The 21,260-nt window shown below is 66.6% G+C and overlaps 4 protein-coding genes across 5 annotated transcripts; 2 read left to right on the forward strand and 2 right to left on the reverse strand.

The window, feature by feature from the left end:
- The first annotated feature begins 47 nt into the window (after nucleotides 1-47).
- CHLRE_10g440350v5 (uncharacterized protein) lies at nucleotides 48-9,529 on the forward strand. Its single transcript, XM_043066782.1, has 14 exons — nucleotides 48-333; nucleotides 403-596; nucleotides 1,113-1,308; nucleotides 1,787-1,909; nucleotides 2,393-2,464; nucleotides 2,759-2,914; nucleotides 3,210-3,384; nucleotides 3,736-3,889; nucleotides 4,224-4,303; nucleotides 4,525-4,706; nucleotides 4,858-6,592; nucleotides 6,732-7,535; nucleotides 7,697-7,864; nucleotides 8,034-9,529. The coding sequence occupies exons 1-14, from the start codon at nucleotides 274-276 to the stop codon at nucleotides 8,267-8,269; spliced, it is 4,335 nt and encodes a 1,444-aa protein (XP_042920179.1). The 5' UTR covers nucleotides 48-273; the 3' UTR covers nucleotides 8,270-9,529.
- Nucleotides 9,530-9,545: 16 nt separating this feature from the next.
- CHLRE_10g440400v5 (uncharacterized protein) lies at nucleotides 9,546-11,137 on the reverse strand. Its single transcript, XM_001690316.2, has 3 exons — nucleotides 10,947-11,137; nucleotides 10,477-10,578; nucleotides 9,546-10,050 (listed from the first exon to the last, which is right to left on the reverse strand). The coding sequence occupies exons 1-3, from the start codon at nucleotides 11,050-11,052 to the stop codon at nucleotides 9,998-10,000; spliced, it is 261 nt and encodes an 86-aa protein (XP_001690368.1). The 5' UTR covers nucleotides 11,053-11,137; the 3' UTR covers nucleotides 9,546-9,997.
- A 100-nt stretch (nucleotides 11,138-11,237) lies between these two features.
- Nucleotides 11,238-12,817, forward strand: CHLRE_10g440450v5 (uncharacterized protein). The gene is made up of 3 exons (XM_001690485.2): nucleotides 11,238-11,339; nucleotides 11,483-11,664; nucleotides 11,958-12,817. The coding sequence occupies exons 1-3, from the start codon at nucleotides 11,297-11,299 to the stop codon at nucleotides 12,165-12,167; spliced, it is 435 nt and encodes a 144-aa protein (XP_001690537.1). The 5' UTR covers nucleotides 11,238-11,296; the 3' UTR covers nucleotides 12,168-12,817.
- A 14-nt stretch (nucleotides 12,818-12,831) lies between these two features.
- On the reverse strand, nucleotides 12,832-21,257 carry CHLRE_10g440500v5 (uncharacterized protein). Of its 2 annotated transcripts, none has more exons than XM_043066784.1 (7): nucleotides 21,078-21,257; nucleotides 20,822-21,015; nucleotides 15,055-20,711; nucleotides 14,774-14,923; nucleotides 14,203-14,546; nucleotides 13,796-14,100; nucleotides 12,832-13,629 (listed from the first exon to the last, which is right to left on the reverse strand). In XM_043066784.1, the coding sequence occupies exons 1-7, from the start codon at nucleotides 21,172-21,174 to the stop codon at nucleotides 13,249-13,251; spliced, it is 7,128 nt and encodes a 2,375-aa protein (XP_042920180.1). In that variant the 5' UTR covers nucleotides 21,175-21,257; the 3' UTR covers nucleotides 12,832-13,248. The 2 variants fall into 2 exon arrangements, with proteins under 2 accessions (XP_042920180.1, XP_042920181.1); XM_043066783.1 differs by having other exon boundaries at nucleotides 15,055-20,732.
- Between the last annotated feature and the right edge of the window lie 3 nt (nucleotides 21,258-21,260).

Consider the following 21,260-nt stretch of genomic DNA (forward strand, 5'->3'; position numbering starts at 1 on the left):
CCCAGTGGAACTGGTGCCCTTCCTGTTTACCTGACCAGCGCGAACCCATTGAACTGGACTAGACTACGGTTGACATCGAAAGACGCCGTGAGAGTGGCAAGTTGTGACCGGGTCCTTCTTCTTGACGCACATACCAGGAACCCAAACGCGCAGAAATATAAACAACACTCACATTGAACTACAGAAAATGATTTGGGGGGATTCCGCGCGCTTCCGCGGGTACCTTCGCAGCAGCGCCTAGGCGCGGACGCTCGCCAACGGCTCCCCAGCGATATGTTCTCCAGAATTAGGGTGCCGCCGGAGTTGAAGCATACGCCTCCAAATGTGCTTGAGGTAACCGCGCGCGCGAGCACCTTCAGAAACCTAACATGCCCTGAAGTTTCCGCCCTGGTCGCCTTGCAGGATTATGTTCGCGTCCGGTTGACCCAGTACATCAGTCTTCTATCTGGGAGGTTAAATCATTATGCGCCAGGGCTGTCCAAGGACGCGCTGGACCGTGCCGCCGCAGAGGCCCTCGCGTACTTGCCGCCCGGCGAGCATGGCCAACTGAGCTTGGAGGACAAGCAGCTGCAGTTGGTGTTCAGGCATGACTGCTTGTAAGTTGTGGTCAGCGTTCGCAATTCTCCACAGGCGGGGCGGTCTGAAGGGCGCGCCCGTGCTGGGTTTGCGTGGGGTCCGGCAGCGGTTATGCAGCGCGGCCAGCCCGACACCGATCCGCAGTTGGCGGAGATGACGTAAACCGCTGGGTGGTAATGTGGCGACGCGGCTGCCGAGTTCCTTGCGGGCCGCACATTGATGCTAAGGCCTGCTCAACGCCGTACCTGAGCTAGCTTCCACCCACCAGCTTCGCCAGCACATCTGCCACTCCAGGCGGGGCGCGCCGCAACTTTGCTCCCATCCCTCAGCTGCCACAGCTTGGCGGCTGCCCCAGACGCTGTGCCTAGTAACTCCTCACCCAATGTGCCAACCTCGCCAATCTCCTAGCCCCTGTCCGCACATCCCAGCAGCCTGCCACCCTCCCACCCAACCACCCGATCAGCCACCTTTCTGTGCACTCCTCCCTCGCCCTCCCTCGCCCTCGCTCCTCCCGCCTCCCGCCCCCTCCCACCCAGGGCGCTGGGCTGCCTTGACCCGCAGTGCGCGCTGTGCACACACAACCCCTCTCGCCGCTGCACGGTCAACTTTGACCGCAAGTACCTGGTCAACGACGTGCTGAAGGCGCGCTGCGGCGCCGGCATCCGAGTGGAGTTGATCGACCCCAACACGGGCCAGCCGGTGGACGACAAGCTGCCGGAGATAACACTGCAGGTGCGGAGCGGGGACAGGCGTCCTTGGCAGCAGATATGAATGCTTTACAAAGTTCTGGGGCTTGGCTGGGGCGAGGGTCTGAGCGGGCAACAGGGTGTGGGTCGCGGGTGGGGGTTGAGGAGGATGTGCGGGTACTGATGTGGGCCGGATGTAGCCAGGGTGCAAAAGGGGCCGATGGAGGCAGGGCGGTTCACCAAACCGGGCTTCCGGCAGAGGAGACTATGGTGGTGGGTCATGGGCGCAGGTAGGTCGCAGGCGTGTGTATAAGGCGCGGCTGGGGACTACGGACTCAGCGTTGCAAGGCGACGGACTCAGCGGCGGCGGTGTGTGAAGTCGGGGACGCAAGACGCGTGCACTGGGCCTCATCCGTCGGCAAGATGCAAGCAGGCACCTGGGGCTAAGCAGCCATGACTATAGCAACTGACAGAGCAGTGCCTGCAGCAGTTCGTGACGAAGCAAGTCTCCTCCCACCCTGCAGATCTCTGTCCTGGACGGCAACCTGTACGACCAGAAGTTCCTGGACAGCGGCAAGCAGTACGAGGGCGGCACGGAGCCGGCGGAGGAGCTCGACGCCTGCACGCTGCTGCAGAACAAGAAGAAGGTGTGGGGAGGACAGGGGAGAGGGGCAGGCGGAGGGAGAGAGTTGGACGAGCTGGGAAGAGGGAGAGGTGGGGGGATGGAGAGGGGGACGTTGCAGACATAAGAGGGAGGGCGCGTGGCAGGGAGGGCCGGGCTGGGGCGGCAGGATAGCTAGGGGTACAGAGGAGGGAACGGTCGGGATGGCGGCGAGGGGAAGGCCGGGTGGGGTCGGGCATGAGGGCAAGATTGGGTGATGGAGCCCGGTCTGGAGGGCAGGAGCAATGAGTCTGAGAGATGGAAAGGCACGTCTGGAGGGCTTGACAGACGTGGAAGCAAGCTAAATACCAAGCCAGACCGAACAGCAACGCGTCCCCGCGATGCGCCGACATCCAGGATGCCGTGGGGATAGGGTGGAGCATCCGCCGGGCAGGCTTGTGTCGGTTTCGGCGTGCTGACTTGCGTGTGCTGCTCCCTGCCTCCTCGCGTGTGTGTCCCCGGCGCACAGAGCACTGCGCTGCTGGTGTGCGGCAGCGGCGGCTCCAATGACGCGGCCGGATACGTGTTGCTCAACATGCTGGTGCGTGCGCGGGTGGACATCGGTGGTGTGGTGGTGGTTGAGGGATGGAAGAGGGAGGAGAGAGAGCAGGAGGGGGAGCGTCAGCAGGGGAGTGTGAGGCTGGCGAGTTAGGGGACCCATGGCAAGGAGATGGGTCCGTGGGACACAGCTATGTGGCAGGGCCGAGTCACAAATCAGGGCTTTGCGCTATGCTAGTCAGCGCCAGGTCGCCGCCTCACCACGCGCCAGCATCACCCCCACCACCGGCCTCGACCTCCCCTCCCCTCCCCTCACTCGGCCTGATCCAAACCGCAGGAGGGCAAGGTGCCGCTGGTGGACCTGCACGTGACGGACAGCAGCGAGGCCATCCTGTCCGGCCGCAAGCCGCCCTTCAGGCTGCTGGTGCGGGCCATGCTGCCGCCCGGAGGCCCGCGGCTCAACATCCGGCACGCCGTGTCGGAGGGCTTCGTGGTGGGTGCATGACAGGGGCTGGGGCCACGGGCTCGGGGTACGACGTGGGGGTGCGAGCACCGAACCCACATTGCGCCCGGCTGCGGAGCGGGGGCAGATGCAGACGGGTGTGGGGATCGGGTGGGCCACACGCTGCACTCTGGAAGAGCTGCAGCGCGTGCCGGCAAGCCGGGGACCCCGGCCCTTAGGCAAAGTGCTGGGCAAGCGCACGCCGGAGCAGAGCCAGCCGTTGCACGAGCGCCCGACACGGCCCTTGCTCCTGTCCCGACCCGCCTGCGCGCCCTTCCTCCTGCAGGTGGCGACTCGGCGCACGCGCACTGCCGGCAAGGCGGACATCCCATCCGTGGACGACCCCGTGTCCAAGCTGGAGCACATGGGCAAGGAGACGGTGAAGAAGCTGGGCGACCTGGCCACGGCGGCGGAGCAGGCGGGCGTGGAGATTGATATCCCGGAGAACTGCGTGCAGAAGGGTGCGCAGGCGGCGGGGCTGGGGGGTGGGGTTAGGATAGCCGTTCGTGTGGAGAACGGAGTGTTCTAATCCGGGGGGATGCCCGAGCCCAACAGAGAAGTCCCATCATCATCATTCATCAGGCGGGTCTGGGGGGCCTGTGGAAGGGATGAGGAGGGGCTGTGAAGGGGTGGGCGCAGTCAGGCAGCGGACAACGGTGGTATTGCCGACTGGGGTTCTGCAAATCATCAGCAGTGGGGCTCTGGATGTATGGCACGTGTCCTGTCCCGTGACTCGTCCCACGCCGCAACACGCTTGCTTTCCGTCTCTGCAACCCGGCTTGCCCGCGCCTGCCCATGCCCGGGTCCCGCAGTTGGCGAGTTCAAGATGCTGGCGCTGCGAGCCGACCAGGACGGCCACCTGCGCCAGAAGCTGCAGCACGTGCTCAAGCTCAGCAAGGAGAAGTGGGACGAGGCGCGTGACCACGCCATGCGGGCCGTGGTGGCGGACAACCGCATGCGGGCCTGGTGAGCGGAGGCGCCGATTGGGGTAGCCGTCTATCGAAGACCGGGGGACGATGGAGAGGGAAACAGGACGGGGAGCTTTGTAGGGGTGAAGCCGCAAGGACAAGGCCATAGGGGGAAGGGCGAACAAGGGCGTTGCCGTGGGAGGCGGGGAAGCGGGGCGCAGCAGGCGCGGCGCGGCAAGGGCCACAGGCGCCAAAGGTCAGCTGGGAAAGCAGGCGACAAAGAAGGCAGCGTTTTGGGGATAGTAAAGCATGAAGCATCACGGCGGTTGCAGCACACCATTCCATCATTCCCAACACCCCCCACCCGACTTCGACAACCGTGCCGTGCCCAGGTACGCGGACCGGCGCTCCTGCGAGCTGGGGGTGTTGTTCACGGCGCGCATGGGCAACGTGGACCTGGACCGGCCCGTGGGTGAGTGGCTGGGTAGCGCCTGGGGCGAGATGTGTTGCGCTCATGGCGACCGAGTTGGGAGCAAAGCGACACTTGGAATTGGGGGTGTTTTGGCTACTGGAGACGGCTGCCGGGAGGGGGCAAGCGGCCGTTGCTAGCTCGTCCAGTCACTCTCGCTACGGCCTGCCCCTCGCACCCTGACGCCGTACGCTGCCATTGCACGCATACGTACGCACGCACAGGCCTGCTGCAGACGCGCATGGAGGCGGGCGAGCGCAAGACGGAGGCCATCCTGGTGGCGCAGCTCAACCCCAACCAGCGCGAGATGCTGCGCCACATGCAGCCGCAGGCGGTGGCGGCCTGGTGGGCGCCGGGGCACACCGGCTGGGCCATCTTCCCCATGGACAGCGACACATTCCTGCAGGTGCGGCGCGGGCTGGTGGGGTTGGGTTGGTGGGATTGTGCTGGCCGGTGCTAACCCCGCTAGAGCTACCCAGGCGAGGTAGCGTGTTGCAGCTTTTTGGTTGATGCATCGGCGCCTGACAGCCGCACGGTCACCTGCTCCGCCCTTACAGACTGGCGCGCTCACCACGGCCGCTGGCCTGGCTTCCGCGCTGGCGGCACCCACCTCAACCGCGGGCGGCATCGCGGACGCGCCGCCCTCGCCCACCCACTCCACTGCTGTGTCGCTCAGCACGCTGCCACAGCGGCGGCACACCACCGGCAGCGGCGGCGGCGGCGGCGCGGGCGGCAGTGCCGGCATGAACGGCGGCGCCTCGCAGTCGGGAGATGTAGGCCTCGGGGCGGACCCGTTTAAGGCGCCGCCGCTGCAGCCGGCGCTGCCCAGCGCTCCGGCCGCCCTGCCCAGCGGCCTGCCGCTACCCGGCATGCCGGCCGGGCCCAACAGCGGCCCAACGGGGATGTCCGGACTGCACAGCGGCGGCAGCCTGCCCAGCGCCTTTGGCGGCGGCCTGCCGAGCGCGTTTGGCGCGGGCATGGGCTCGGGGCGTAGCAGCCGCGCGAACAGCATGACGGACTCGCCGCCGCCCAGCATGCGCATGGCTGCGGCGATGCCCATGCAGCAGCCCCCGCAGCAGCCCCCGCAGCAGACGGGGCTCTCGCTGACGCACCACCACTCGCTACCGCAGCCGCCGCACGGTCAGCCGCAGCTGCAGGGGCACCCCAGCATGTCGCCGCACCCCAGCCTGCACCAGAACGCGAGCTTGCAGGGGCATCCAAGCCTGCAAGGGCACCAAAGCCTGCAGCAGCACCCCAGCTTCCACAGCCATCCCAGCATGCAGCAGCACCCCAGCTTACAGCAGCACCCCAGCTTCCACAGCCACCCCAGCTTGCACCACAACCCCAGCTTGCAGGGACACCCCAGTTTGCAAGGCCATCCGAGCTTGCAGGGGCACCCGAGCATGCAGGGCCATCCGGGGTTGCAGCAGCACTCGGGCTTGCGGCAGGGTGGACCGCCAGGCATGGCGCCCAGCAGCGGCGGCAGCTTCACCGGCTCACAGCACTCGCAGCACAGCCACGACGGCAGTGTGCCGCCCGGGGCGCCGCCGCAGCCGCTCCAGCAGGGCTCGGCGCCGCCGCCGTCGGCCACGCAGCCGTCGGCCCCGTCGCCAGGGCAGCCGCTCCCACAGCCGCAGCCGGGTCTGCACACGCTCATGCCGCCGCCGGCTGCGCCGCCGATGCCCATGGGGCCGCCGGGCTCTCGCTCAATGATGCTGCCGCCGCAGGGCCCGCCGCCGTCCTTCCGGATGCCACCGCCGCAGCAGCCCATGGGGCCGCCCACCTCGCACCCGCACGCGGCGCACTACCGGCCCATGGGGCCGCCTGACCCGTTCTCGCAGGTGCAGATGCCGCCGCAGCAGCACGTGCACCCGCATGCGCACATGCAGCCGCCACAGTCGCCACACCACCTCGCTGCCCACCAACAGCAACAGCAGCAGCAACAACAACACCAGCAGCAGCACTCGCTGCCGCCGCCGATGCAGCCACCCTCTGGAGGCGAGCCGCCGCTGCTGCAGCCCACTACCGCGTTGGGGCGGCCGCAGATGTCTGCGCCGCCGAATCCCTTCTCCAACGCAGGCGCGCTGGGGCCCAGCAGCGGCCCCAACAGCAGCAGCTCTCTGGGAGGGGGCAATGACGGCACTAACACGTCTATGCCACCGCCGCCTCCCCCTGGCATGCGCATGACGGCGTCAGCAGGCTTCGGCTCGCACCAGCACCAGCAGCAGCAGCAGCTGATGCGCCCACCGCTGGGGCCGTCCCTACCGCCGGCAACAGCTGGCGCGCTGCAAGGTACGCCGCGCCCGTGTGTCATTGCTTAGCCCTTTGCGATGCTCCCTGCCATTTTGCGTACCGTAAGCCCGACCACTGCTAAGCTTATGCACGCATGTCTCAGAACGCCCTTGCATTATGCGGATATGTCGTGCCGCAGACGCCGACGACCTGCAGTCGCGCGGCTCTGCCAACCCGCGGCCGCACAAGATGCCCTCGCTCAGCCGCACCCTGGATGGCGTGTTCGGACCCGGCGGCGACAACAAACCAGACTTCCTGGAAAGCACCAGCGTGGCCGCTGCCGCGGCGGCGGCTGCCGCCACCGCGCCCGCCTTGGGCGCGCCAGGAGGGGCCGCATCGGGGACTGCGGCCGCGAATGGCGTGAAGCAGGACCCGGCAATGGGTGTGGCGCAGGCGGGGGCCCTGGGCCCCTCGGACAGCAAGCCGCAGGCCAGCGGCAACGCGTCGTCACCGTCGGGGCTGCCGCCGGGGCCGCGCGCGGCGCCGCCGGTGCCTGGCCAGGCGCCGCCGGGCGCCAGCCCGCCGCCGCCCGGGCCGCCGCCCAACCCGTTTGCTCGCGTCCAGAGCGGCCGTGTTGGCGGCCCGACCATGGGCCCTGTGGACGACAGCGACGACAGCGACAGTGACGACCCTCTGGCGGCGCTGCAGTCCCTGCCCTTTACAAACAGCATGCTGCAGGCTGCGCTGGGCGCCGGGCCGTCCGTGCCGCGAGGCAACGGCCATCTCGCGGGAGGCGGCGCGGCGGGAGGCGGCGGCGCGGGAGTTCAGGGGGGCGCGGCCGGCGGCGCAGCAGGCGGCGCCGGCGGCGGGGGCGCGACGGCGAACGGTGGCCTGGGCGCGCCGCTGCCGTCCCTGCAGATGATTGACAGCCAGCAGCTGGACATGGTGCTGGGTGACAACATGATCCTGGAGACGTCCTCGCTCAACACCGGGCTGTCCTACGGTGAGTTTGGGCGCGGAGAGGGGAAGCAGTTGATTGCGCGCAACAGCAATTGCACCGCGCACGCCTTGCCTTTGAGTGACATCGTTGGCCTAGACGTCGTCAACACGTCCACTCATTTCCGCTTCCGCCTTTACGCTGTCTCGTGGCGTCCCCACACGCAGGCCTGTTCCTGCCAGCCGGCATGGGCCTACCTGACGGCCTGGCGGGCACGCAGTCCAAGGAGCTGCTCAAGACCACCACGTCTGGCATGTTGAAGCCAACCTCCAGCGGCATGCTCAAGCCCACCACCAGCGGCCTGCTCAAGCCCACACACAGCGGCCTTGACACCAGTGAGTGAAGCGCTCCGCTCGCCGCGTCAAGCGTCCATGGCCCGCTGTCCGGGATTGCTTCGTAGGGGTTTGATTGGTTGCCAACCGCGGCGTGTCTGCTTGCACTGAGCGATCGGTTTGCTGGCAACTGACGATCGCCATTCGCCTTGCCTCTGGGACTCACTCGCAGTGGCCTCTATGGAGCTGGCGCTGCCGGGGCTGCGCAAGAACGGCGAGAACCATGCCGCGCCGCCGCCGGCGCTGCAGCCGGCGCAGCCGCTTCAGGACTCCCGCGCGGGTCCGTCTACGGGTGGAGCCAACGGCACGGCGTCAGCGGCGGACCGAGCGGACGCGGCGGGCGCAGCAGGTGCAGCGGCGGCAAACGGGGGTGCAGGTTCCAGCCGTGCAGAGCCGTACGCGCGGTAATGCCAGCAGACGCAAGGGGACAAATATGATCGCACGTATCGGGAGTTCATAGTGGTGCCCTGCGAATGCGGTGGCTTGTGCTGAGCGCGTTTCCGTGACTACATCGCTGCGTCATGCATGTGTGCCGGTTATGGTAATGATGCGCTGGTCATGCCGCAGCGGAAACGAATGGCCATTCGGTGCGAGAACTGAATACATACATGGAGCTTGAGAAAGCGGCGCCAGGGTTGTGACTGGTCTCCGCGGACGATCAGTGGCCGCGAGATCATGAACCGCGTGTAGCTTCATCAAAATCAGCTTTGCTTTGCTTTGTGTTGGAACGGCAGCACTGGGGTTGCATGATCTTGGCCTTCGGTGGGGGTCCCTTAAACCGGTATTTGCATGTCGCTGGGATTGTGTGTTTGGTGAAAGCGTGACACTGGGCACCTTACGCCCCCTTGCATGATTGAGCGTCGTTAGTCGGACCGGGACGGTGTGACATGTGGGGCGCCTGGGAAGGTGGACAGTCCAACAACGCAGGCTGTGTCCTGTTGTCGCATAGGTGAGGCTACCACCTTTGGCCTCGCACGATTGTGATGAGGTGTGGGCTCAGTGTCCGCGTCGCGTGCGTTAACTGGTAACGGGCAGTGAATAAATTAGACCGCACAGACTGCATGGGGCCGCTGCAAAGCATGTGGCATGATCATGTACATATGCGGCCGGCAGAGGATGAGCCGCATACCTACAATACTATAAGGAGAGATGTGATATGGGATCGCGACTCGCGAGTCACCTCATACACACAAACCGCGTGGGGAGCTAATTGGCACGCATGCACCGGCATAGACCTGGCAAAAGCTGCAGCCCGATGATGCGTTTGTGATATCCATCCATGGGCCTTTCCGCCCTGGGGTTCTGAAACCTTAAGAACTGTCGGTGGGTCCTTTGTGTAAACGGGCGTGCGGGCTTGACACGCATTCGGTCGTTCGTGTGTGTACGCTATCTATCACAGCACCCGCCTATGAGCATTCTTAACTTGTCTGCCAGCCAGAGATTGAACACACGGCATCTGATTGTCACTGGTGCGCCAAAAGAGCTGTACGAGCGCACGACCGCCGGCCACGCTTTAGGTTGCTGGCTGCGGCATATGGAGGTGGCCCCTTTGTCGGCCCCGGTAAGCCGGCCTCGCGGCAGGACCGATCGCGGCAGGACACCGAAGCGGCTTTGCGAGAGAGCCCACTGGGATAGGCTAGGTGGAGAAGCGGGATGGCCTGCTCCAGTTGTGGGCGGTACTGTGAGGCATACAACATGCAGACTACAGATGTCCCGACAGCTGCCATACACAAGCAGCCGATGTTCCTCTCCCATGCGACGCACCTATCTCTATCCGGTTGAGCAAGCCCACTGGTGAGGCCAGCAGTAAATCATACACATCTATCCATCTCACGTGGTTAAGCTTCCATTCCGAACCTAAGCCCTTCCGCTGTTCGTCATCGGTCCTGCCAGTGCCCGTACATACAGCCCATTGCGTGCGCACTGTACGCAAAAGCCGGTGGCCTGGCCTACATGCATCCATACCTAAACCCAAGCACGTCCGAATCGGCCCGCCAGAGGTGCACTGCACGCCCCACAGGCCTCATGTGCCAACTCCCGCAGATTGCTTGCCCTTCACTGCTGGCTCCCTCCCCCCCATGACATGCAGCTGGAGCACAACGACTGCTCGCCACTGCTGCGCCTACGGCCGCTGCTTTACTTGGCGGCCTCCTCCTTCTTGCTGCCGCCAGCCACCAGCCAGTACACGCCTGCAACCGACAGGTTAAGGTAGCCGGATTACGGTGGATGGAAGCGCAAGCAGGCTAAACGGGTCACTCGGAAATGCACGGAGCGGGCCGCAAAGCACACAGGAAGCCTGCGGAGCCCCGCGTGGCGCAAGCCAAGCGTCTATACCGCGGCTGACTGCACTCTGGCAGCTCCCTTCTCGTACCTACTGGGGCTAAGCATGACAGCTGACAGCCCTTGCACCAACCCAGGATAGCACTCCCGGGTGGCACGCAGATATCGGACATGCCCTTTCCATACCTGCCCCAATGCCGGACACTAAACGTGACTATTCCCGTAGCACTATGGCAAGTGCACACAAAGAGGCGCAGAGGCGCAGAAAGGTCGCGCTGTCCTCGTAGATCGTATCTGCCGCTTCCCTAAACGGCTTACGCCCCAATTCCACCCACCGGTGTAGGCAGCCACAGTCCACCACGCCAGCTGGTGCTTCTTCCAAATGTCAGGGTTAGTGGGGGCGTCCCACCAGTTCACACGGTGCACACCGTCGTCATCTGCACGTATAGAATAGCATGGAGCCAAGGGGCACAGTTATCAAACAACATAGACGCGAAGGGGGGGGGGCACTCGGCGCCCCCCGGCGAGCTGCCTTTGCCGGGGACCTTTCCCCTCCCTGTCGACCACTTGACAGCCCCATGTTGAGTATAACCCAGGACACTCCAGTGCCAAAAGCTGCACACAAGCGCGACAGATGCGACTCCCGGGCAGTGCCAGTGCTACCCAGCGGGGCTTCCGGCGCATGCCGGGCTTCCATCCACACATTCAATGATGTATTTAGCCCATGGAGACACTGCTCGCTATGCTTTGTGACCGAGACCGTCTGATTATCACGTTTGCGCCGAGACCGCCCCCAGCTGCTCACCACCGCCGGCCATGCCACGAGACTGCTGCATTTGCTGCGGAGAGCGGCCGATGGGGCGGCCGAAGCCAGCCTCACGGGCAAGCATCGCGGCACGACGCCCCAGCATCTTTCCGAAACAGTGTCAGCGGTACAAGGGTAAGACTAAAAGGGTGAAGCGTGGCGCAACCAGCACGTTTAGATGCATTGTACCGTCGCCTCCCTACGCGGGGCACTCGGCTGGCCCCGGGATGGGGCCAGCTGCCCCATGCCAGAAGCCTGAGACCGGCTATACAAGCCTTGCGTGGCCCAAATCCAATTGAGAACGACTGACACTACATATTCATATACCTTACATATAGCCGTCTTGCAAAATGCAGTGCCTTTCCTCCCGCACTTCGGCCGCTGTGCGCAGCGGTGAGCTTTCTTCTGTAGTCAGAATGCATTTGATGCGCAGAGGCATACAATAGGCCAGATCGTGTATGGCGATTGTTTCGGGTTGAAGAAGCAGGCTGCAAGTGACATCAGCTTATCGGTCGCTCTGTACCCTGCGTTTGCAGGTGCCCGCCCTATGCAGGCGGTGGCCCCTCGCCCGGTGCGCAATGTGGCTTGCGACGCTGCGTCTCTGCAGTTCATCAAGGGCGTGGCTGAGCCGACGGTTCCCGAGGTGCGCCTGACCCGCTCGCGCACCGGTGCCAACGGGACGGCCATCTTCGTCTTTGAGAACCCCAGCATCTTCCAGGTGAGCCAGGTCATCGATGTGAGGTCGGATGAGGGGCGTCCAAGGAGGTCCAGCCGTGCACTGCCATGCGTGTGGCTCAGGAATCGCAAGCCGAGCTGCTGGCTGTAAACCCTTTGAAGGCCGCACAACGACGTGAACTCATCATTTATGCATGTGGCTCGATCTACGGGGGTACAACTTGTGTTGCGCGCTGTGGGTTTACGCAGCGCTATTGGACGCTTCCGGCACCTGTGATGAAAGCCGCATCGCTGGCAACCCCCACTTCGCTGTGCTCTGCCCCTCTCCACCCCCAGGCCTCTGGCGAGATGGGCGATATCACCGGTCTCTTCATGGTGGACGATGAGGGCACCCTGAGCACTACGGACGTGAAGGCAAAGTTCATCAACGGCAAGCCCCAGGCGATTGAGGCCAAGTTCAACATGCGCTCTCAGTTCGAGTGGGATCGCTTCATGCGCTTCATGGACCGCTACGCCGCGGAGAACGACCTGGGCTTCGAGAAGTAAAGCACTAGCTTGCCAATTGCAAGAAGTTGTGGCTTGTATTGGAGGCTGCTATGGAGGATTACGGCAGGCCTTGGACGCTATCAGGGCGGGGCAGCGCGCTGGCGTGACTGCAGCATTCGGGAAGCGTTGGTGTGTGTGACGCGTGCTTGGCGCGAAGGTCACGCGGACCTGGCGCAGACATAAACCGTGACCAGTGCGCACATGGTGTTTGACGTGCGCTATACGGTATTTGACATGTTCAGTAACAGCTGGCGAGTTTTTTTGGGTTGCGGCATTTTGTATGGGGCGAATCCCTCCGCCGCCGTTCGTTTCGAGCGCGTTGAAGAGCATGTGTGACTGAGACCCACATGGCGGGGTGGAGGCTAGGCGGTGCTAGGGCGCAATTCTTTTACCTGAGGGCGCTGCGCACGCATATGAGTTTGCCGGCGACGAGTGAGCACACGCTGGGTACGTATTATATCCAGCGCTGGTTAAGGTGATTTGAGTGATGAGACCGTTTGATACTTGCCGGAACTGAGGGCTCGGGAACCACGAACTGGGCCGTGTCTGGTGCGCACGCTCGGGTGGCCGGTTGCCGCAGCCTTCAGATAGTCAGGCGCACCGTCGCCGCAGACAGGCGAAATAGAACGTGTAAATGCACGTGCACGGTAGCCCCCCAGTGATTCTTGATGTCTTGCTTTTTGTGGCCGACAATGGCCAGTCAGTTGCAACAGTAGCTCCAACACAACGGCTTGCTCACACATGTCCACATCATCTGAAGCATCCGCGGCCTTTTCAGGTTCTCCTGGTCTCGGGGTTAGCGGGGCCCTCAGGCCCCCCCCGCAATCCAGGAGCCGCGCCCCACCCGCACGGAGCCCAGCGCGTTGGCGACCAACTTGGGGTCAGTTAGCGGGGTGTAAGGGGGCTATCGGGCCGCCGAAGCGGCCTCCCCTCGTCGAAAGACATAGCTCGACAGCACGCCTCCTCTCCTACCTCAAGCTGCGCACAGAGCTCTACGGGCACATACTTATACCCGCCCGCCCGCCCCTGACCTTCAAAGCCCAACACATCCACACCCTTACCATGCCCGTCCCTGTACACACTACTGCGCCAGCTGCAGCTCATACACGGGCAGCGACCCGCTCTGCCCGCAGCGCCGCATCCCCACCAGCACTGCCGCCTGCCCCAGCAGCGCCGAGCGCGGTGGCGCCTGCACCTTCTGCCACGCCACCTGCAGCGCCCGCCGCAGGTCGGGGTGCCCCGCCATCGCCTCTACCATTTCGTCATTGCTCAGCGGCTGCTCGTAGTGGCGCTGCACCGCCGTCAGCAGCGCCCGCAGTGTGATGCCGCCTCCGCCTCCGCCGCCGGTGGCGCCGCCGTGGAGGGGTTGCAGGGGCAGCGTGGCCGGCGACACAACGGTGTGCGAGTTGTGGCCCAGAATGCCAAACCTATCCTGTGGCAGCAGCAGCGTCAGCCGCCGGCCCTGCAAAGGAAGGCAGTTAACAAGGGTGAGACGCAGGGGCAGACACGAACGTGGAACATAAGACCTTCCGTGAATCCTTGCAAGGCCACCTCCTGCGTGGCTGAGTCCCCAACAAACCCTTGTGCACCAGCCCCCTCGTGACAAGCCGGCCGCAACTCCCCCGCACCGCATAAACCACTGCATCCAGCTCCCGCTGCTCCACAGCGCGCGGCTCCTGCAGCTGCGACGCGGGCGCTATGCAGGCCAGCCCTGCAGGCCCCTCATCCAGCGAGCCCTGCGAGCCGCCGTAGCCCCATGCGTCCTCCGCGGGCTCGCCTGCTGGCTCGTTGCAGCCGCCGCAGTCGGCCGGCGGCGCCAGGGTCTGCGCGGCCTCCGGCGGCTGTGACACGTTCCAGACTAGGTGGTCCAGCAGGCTGGGCGGTGCGGCGGGCGGCTTGCGCAGGTGCGCCGCAGCGGCCTGCCCGCGCATCCCTGTGTATCCGGACACGGCAGCGACATACAGTCACAAGGCAAGTCAGCAGATGTTGTAGCGTACTGATGCCTGCTGCCGATTGGGTTGAACCTTGCGCTCACCTAGCAGCTTGCCAGCGGCGGTACTGTCCTCCGCAGCCTTCAGGTCGATGACCAGTTGCCGCCGAGAGGCACGGCTGGACCACGGGCCCGCCGCTCCAGCGGCACCGTCCGACGCCGCCGCTGCCGGGCCGGCCGGCGGGGCGCCAGCGGTGGAGCCTGTGCCGCGAGCAGCGCCGCTGACATCAACGTCAGGGTGGCTGTTGCCGCCGTCGCGTTGGCAGCAGGTCTCGGTCACCGCACTGGCAACGCCGCGGGACAGGCAAATGAGGCTGCTGGCGGCGGCGGAGGCCACCGCCACGGGGTCGATTGGCTCGCAGGCGCTGTCCAAGTCCTGGCCCGCCAGCCTGCAGGTGCCGACCAAGGTTCCGCAGCAAGCGCATCAAACGGTTATCACATCAGGCACTGTGTGTGAGGACGGCCATTCGCCGCAGCTAGCGAACATCTTCGCTTGCTATCGAGCTCATTGCAGTGCTTGCTAGCGAGCACAAAAGAGCACGCAGCGTGCTTGCGTGCATGCATGCTTGTGTCAATGCGTTACGGTACCCTCTTCGTGTGCATGGGTAATGCGCACCTTGTGAGGGACCTCGGGGACAGCAGGTGCGCGCCCCACGCCATCCAGCGGGGGGCGCGGGACGGCTCGCACACCACCGCCGCCGCGCCGCAGCCCAAATGGGAAGCAGTGCTCACATGGCCGCCCAGTCCCGCCACCGCCGCAGCGCACCTGCACATGAACACACGGGCGACTGGATCAACACCGCCTCCGGATGCTACCAGTACGTCAGCCCGTCAGGCAACAAGTCCGTCAGTCGACAATTCCAGCTGCAGGTCGCCAGGCTGGCAGCACAGCCCTACCTTGTGGCTACCTCCTGGCCCAGGCAGCGGTCGATGATGACCGCTGCCCCGGCCAGCAGCCCGCCGCTAGCCCCGCCGTCTCCAGCGATCATTTGTGGCAAGCTGCCGTGCAGCTGCTGCTGGTCCTGCTCAATGCCCTGCGGCGGCGATGCATCTCCTGCCCCGGTGGCCTCTGCGCTGCCACCACACCAGGCATCAGCTTCCCGCAGCTCCAAGGATCCCAGGGCCCGCATAGCATCCGACACAGCTGCGTGCGGCTGCTGACGTGGCTGGTCCGGTACGGCATTTTCGTGCACCTCCGGCGCTTCCGACGTATCCTGCTGCGACTGCGACTCGGTGCCAGGCGGCAGGGCCAGCATCGCAGCTCGCGCGACAGCAGCGGCAGGACGGGCAGTTGCGCGGCTGGGCGCAATCGGCGCAGGAGCAGCAGCGGCTGCAGGAGCGGCCACGGCGGGTGCCACCTGCTGCCGTACTGCTGTGGGCTGATCCCGCCGCAGCTGTGAACGCCCGCGAGCCAGGTTAAAGATGGGCGGCTGGCTGTCGTCATCTTCTGACCCGGAGTTGGACGGGGACTGCGAATCGTCCGAAGACGCTTGCGGAAGCTCGGGTAGAGCCATGCCGGTGCCGGTGCCAGCTGCTGCAACAGCCCCTGCCTCACCCGGGTCTGTGCTCAGCGCGGCAGCCGCAGCACTGCTGCGCCCGCCCAGCTGCACCGCGCCAGCCGTCATGGCAGGGACCAAGGCGATGCCCAGCCCAGCAGCGCCACCCTTGCCCCCAACGGCCACCGCGACACGGGCAGCCGCCGCCGCCCGGCCAGCCGCTAGCATCGCCGCCTCATCAACATCATCGTCCGCGTCACTCTCTTGCCCCGGCGCTGCCCACGGGCCCGGCGTGATGGGCATGGGCGACGCGCACACGCCCTGCCAGCCCAGCGCGGCCGCACGCGCAGTGGGTGCAGCGGCAGTAGCTGTGCCCGTTCCGCCGATCGCTGCGGGTACGCCGGTGCCGGCAGTAGCCCGAGCCCAGGGCATGTGTGCCCGGCGCTGCATGACCTCCTCCAGGCCCAACTGTGGCAGGCTGCTGCCGCCGCCGCTGCCGCCGCCAGCCTGCAGCGAGCCTTGCTGCTGCGAGCCAACCAGCAGCAGCGCCAGGCCTTGCGAGTGCGAGGCCGGCTGACCCTGCTGCGAGCGCCGCGTCCCCTGTGAGGATGTCGCGTGCGCCGCCGAGTCCTGCGAGGTTGCGGAGGGCGCCGCGGAGACCGCCTGCGCCTGCGAGCTTTGCTTGGCTGCCCCGAGCTGCAGGCTCGCCACTGCTGCCAAGCCTGCCCCCGAGTCGAGGCCCACACAGAGCGGCTGGCTGCCTTCAGGCCACAGCACAGGAGAGCGCGGCGCGAGCAGCGGCTGCGGGCCACGCATGGCGGCTGGCGTGTCACGGACCTCCCGCCGCTTGTGCTTGCCCTGCGTGGACAGCAAGGACGGCGTGCGCGAGTCCATCTTGCGTGCCGCCGCCTTGCCGCTGCAACGGCCGAGCGGCCCCGCCGCCGCAGCTGCCGCAGCAGCCGCAGCGCCAGCTGTCGCGCGGGCAGGGGTCCGCCCGTAGCCACCGCGCACGCTCGCCGGCGTGTCTGGGTTCACCCCGGCCAGCTCCCCCAGCCCGACCCCGAACCCAAAGCTGAGCTCTTGTCCGCTGGCTGCGGGTGCCGGCGTCCGGGCGGCGTACGGCGTCCCGGTTTCCATGTCCCCAGCAGCCCCATCGTCGCCAGTGCCTGCCACTGACCACAGAGCAGGCGCGCCGCCGGCTGTGGGCAGTGGACTGCGCAGGCCGGCGGTGGTAGCTGCGCCCTGGCTGGCTAGGGGCACGTGAAAGCCTCCAAAGCCGCCCGTATCCGTGTGCGCATCTTCCTCCGAGCCACGCGTGAAAGAAGATGCCGCGCCTGCCGCGGCCGTGGGCGTTTTGATGCCGTGGCGCATGCTCAGGCCCGCTGCAGGCGACTGCGGTGATGCCTCGGGGCCGAGGCGCGTCCACAGGGACACGGGCCGCAGGACGGGGCTGGGGCCGGCGGCGGCGACCGCCATGCCCGGCACCACCACGTGCAAGCCCTGAGCAGCGCGGCTGCGGCCCTGGCTGTGCGACTGAGGCTCAGAAATGTCGCTGCCCCTTGCGTCACCTGGCGCTGCAGTGCCATCAGGATCGGGCTCAGACTCGGGCCGCTGGCTCCAGGGCAGCGGCAGCGCGACAGCCGCCGCCATAGCACTGGCGATCCTACCACTGAGCGGGCTGCTTGCAAGGCCACCCTCGGTCCGAGCAGCATCAGGCCGGTCGCTCCCAGTGCCATCTGCCGCCGCCACACCCGCCGCACAGGAATGCGAGACCTGCTGCGGTTGCGTGCGCGGCGTCGTGCGGCCAGTGGAGACGGCAGTGTAGCCTAGCTCATGCTGGGGCGATGCAGGCTGCGGCGAGGCCTGCTGCCTGGGCTCCCACTCCATGGCCGCCGGCTCCTGCGGGGGTGACCGCTCCACAGCAGGCGACCCGCAGAGGCCAAGCGGCCCAGGCCTGACACCCGGGCTTGCCACCTCGGGTTTCACACGCAGAGTCTCGCCTTGAAAGGTGCCCGCTGACCCGCCCTGAGCTGGCATCAGCTGCCCAAGATCCAATGACAGCCGCTGTGACGGCGGCGGCTCCAGGGTCCCATCTGAGTCAGCACCGTCGTCGCCATCGTCCGCCTCTTCCGCCTCAGCCGCAGCCTGTTCAGCATCCTCTTCCTCCGCCGCCGCCTCTCCCGCTGTCACCACCTCCATGTGCTCTTTCTCTTCTTGCAAATGCTTTTGCCCTTGTGCCTGCTCCGCTTCCTGTCGATTTATCTTCTGGCGCTGCATGAGGCGTATCAGCTGAGAGAAGCTCACAGTGTCATCCGCCGCACCTGCTGGCCGCGGCCCCGCGTGGGAACCCTTGTCCTCGCCCTGCTCCATGTTTGCTGCAACGCACGTCTGTGGGCGATGGGAGCTGGGGTGCTGGTGACTGGGGGACTGGGCACGGGGCCGTGTGGGCGACTGCTGCAGCGGCGAGGGTTGTTGCTGTGGCTGCTGCGCTGCCGCCGCGCCCCGACTGTGGATGCTCCATGGCTGGACCGGACCAGGGCTTGCGCCCGCTGCGGCCTTTGCGTTATCTCCGGCTGGCTGCACCACATCGCGCTGCCCTGCCGTGGCCCCCGCCAGGCCCTGCCGCGCCTGGCGCATTGAATCCACCAGCTGGGACAGAGAGGGCCCTGGCGCTGGCCCCGCCTCGCCATCCACCCAGGGCCCCGCCCCTCCCGCCGCAAGGGGATGCAGGTGGTGTGGGTATGTGTCGGCCATGGCCTGGTCCTGGTCCTCTGTATCACCCAGAGGGGGCAACGCCCAATCAGGGGCCCGCGACGTTGCCTGCTGCTGCTGCTGCTGCTGCTGCTGCTGCTGCTTATCACCGCCCGTAGGGCTGGGTGCCCCTGGCAAGGCCAGCCTTCGCTGGTCCTGCCGCTCTCCGTGCCGGTCCCACGCATCCAACGGTGGACTTGGAAGCAGCGAGGAGCGGTCCTGTTGCTGACGCTCGGGAGCCTCCAGCTGCCAGCCGCCCCCAAGCCCTGCTCCCGGCCCCACTCCCGCCCCCGCCTGCAGCCCCTGCCGCGCCTCCTGTAGCCCCTGGATCAGCTGCGTCAGCGGCCCCGGGCAGGGCTCCGCCGCCTCGCCGTCCTCCATCTCCAGCTCGTTCACGTCATCGATGGGCTGGTGTTGGTGCTGGTGCCGGTGGTCAGGTTGGTGCTGTTGCACAACGCGTGGTGGTGATGTGCGGCCGGCGTCGAGGGCTGGCTGCGGGCAGCCCCGTCCCCACAGCACGCCACGCGGCGGCGACCACAGCCTGGGGGCACTAGGTGCGCCTCCTGCTATTGCCAGTAGCGCCGGCTTGGGCTCATCAGCACCGTCGCGGTCGCCGCTGCCTCCGCCGCCACTGCTGACGCCCCGCCCGCCGAGCCCCTGCCTCGCGTCCCGCAGCTCAGCGACCAGTTGGGACAGTCCCCGACCCGGGCCGTACTCGCCCTGACTCAGATGCACTCCTCTTGCCTCGCCATCGCCATCATCCTGCTCTTCCCGGACAGCTCCAGGAGGGCCGTGCGCCGCCGCGCCCGCGCCCGCTCGCAGGCCGCTGTCGGCTGCAGCCGTAGGGTGAGCGGCGTCGGGGTCCCGCCCTTCACCCAGCCCGGCCCTCGCCTCGCGCAGCTCTGCGACCAGCTGCGAGAGCCCTGGCCCCGCGCCCCAACTCGGCCGGCCCTCCTCCTCGGGCTCCTCGCGGCCCGCCATGGGGGCAGGCCCTGGCAGCTGCCCACGCGCCCAAGGCCCAACTGCGCCCGGGGACCGCTGCGGCTGCAGCTCAGGCCTAGAATCCCAGTTGCGGCCGCTCACGCTGGGTGACATTGCCGGGCGGGCTGGGGCGCCGGCTAAACCCAGAGCGGCTGCCTGCGCTTGGCGTGCTGCTCCGGTCCGAGGCGGCGAGGGTGGAGGCGGGGCCCTGCTGCTGGTGTCGAAGTCCGCACGTAACGCCTGCAGGTCCGCTGCCAACTGCGTGAAGGACGGCTCAAAGCCACCGTCCCCGTCCCGCCCATCCAGACCTGCGCCTCTGCCACCAGCACCGCTTCGGCCGTGGCCGTCTGCGTCTTGCTGCGGGAAGCCCCGGTGGCTGTGGCCGGGTGCTGCAGGCCCCGCGCCAGCTCCCGCAGCCGCTGCTGCAGCCGCGCCTCTGGCTGAGGCCGTGGACGCCGCGCCGGACTCCTGCGAGGACTGCAGGGCCTCCAGCAGCGCGATTGCGGACGGGTGTCGGACCTCTCCGCCCGCGTCCGTGCCGCAATCCGAGGCTTTGGCCGCCCTCCTCACCAGCTCCGCCGTGCCGCTGCGTCTTGTGGTGTTGGCGGTGTCCAGGGACGCCTCGGGCTCGGACTGCATATGCACCCGCACCACCGGCGGGGGCGGCTGGGCCCGGGCCCGCCGGGCCTCTTCGTCGTCCACCGACAGGTCCATGTGTCGCACCAACCAGGGCTTGGCGGGTGGAAGCGCGGCGGCGCCGAGCCCCGCGGCACGGGCAGCGCCCTCGTCCTCGTCGTCCTCCTCGACGGCCTGCATCGCGCCTGCAGCATCCTGGCCCTCACCTTCGCCCGCTGCTGCTGCTGCACCGCCCGCTCCGCCGTCATCCTCGCCCTCGGGCACGGACGACACGCGCACGCGCCACGGCCGCCGCGCCGCGTCGGCGGCGGCCTGGGCGTGGGCGTGGGTGGTGGGCGGAGGCGCGAAGGGGTCCTCCTCGACCTGACTGAAGTGCACACGCCACGGCTTGTGCGCGGTGGTGACGGCCGCAGGCGGCGGTGCCGCCACCGTGAGCGCTGCCGGGAGCGCTGCCGGCCCGGTGGGGGGCTTGGTGGCTGTGCCCAGGGGCTCGGGCTTGACGTGGGCGTCCAGCACCCAGGGGCGACCACCCGGTGCTCCAGATGGTGGCGCTGCGCCAGCCGCTGAGCGTGTGGCCTGGGCTGCTGCTAGGCTGCTGTCGTCGGTTGCTCGCGAGCCGAACAGGCTGCGGGATGCATGGGACGCAGCGGGCTCCTGGCGGGCCGCGAGCGGCCTGCGAGCCTCCGGGACCTGCACAGGCAGGCAGGAGAACTGTGGCGAATCAGCTAAGCGGCTACCAGCCGGGGTGTGGACAGATAGTGCAACGCGCTTGCATTGAATGGACAGGATTCTGCCATTACCTGCTGCGAGGTAACTGGGAAGGACTCCGGTGGAAGGGGAGCGCCGCTGCGGCTGCAGGCTGACAACCATTCTAGGTGGACGATAGCTTGGGGCCAGGTTGCTGGGTTGGAACGAATAGCATCAAGTTTTTCACTCCGTTTACCCTCCACTGTTAGCACGTGCGTACAGCGCTTCGAGAGGTTAGGCGAGTAGTCTGCGAACAGACGAATTGGTTTAGCTGTTGGTTCTGCACACCGACAGCTCTTGCAGGCATACCTCCCCCGGCGTCCTTTACGGTGCGCTGCACCCGATTCTTATCCTCCTTCCCAAGACCACTGGTGGTCACGACGATGCCTAGCGCCCAGTTCGACATTTCGTGCTTCGGGGCTCCTCTTTCGCTTACATCGCTGGATTTAAGCTGCAACACGTGGTAGTATGTAGTTGCAATGAAAACAGGTC

This window comes from Chlamydomonas reinhardtii, chromosome 10, assembly GCF_000002595.2.
Source record: "Chlamydomonas reinhardtii strain CC-503 cw92 mt+ chromosome 10, whole genome shotgun sequence".
Lineage (NCBI taxonomy): Eukaryota > Viridiplantae > Chlorophyta > Chlorophyceae > Chlamydomonadales > Chlamydomonadaceae > Chlamydomonas > Chlamydomonas reinhardtii.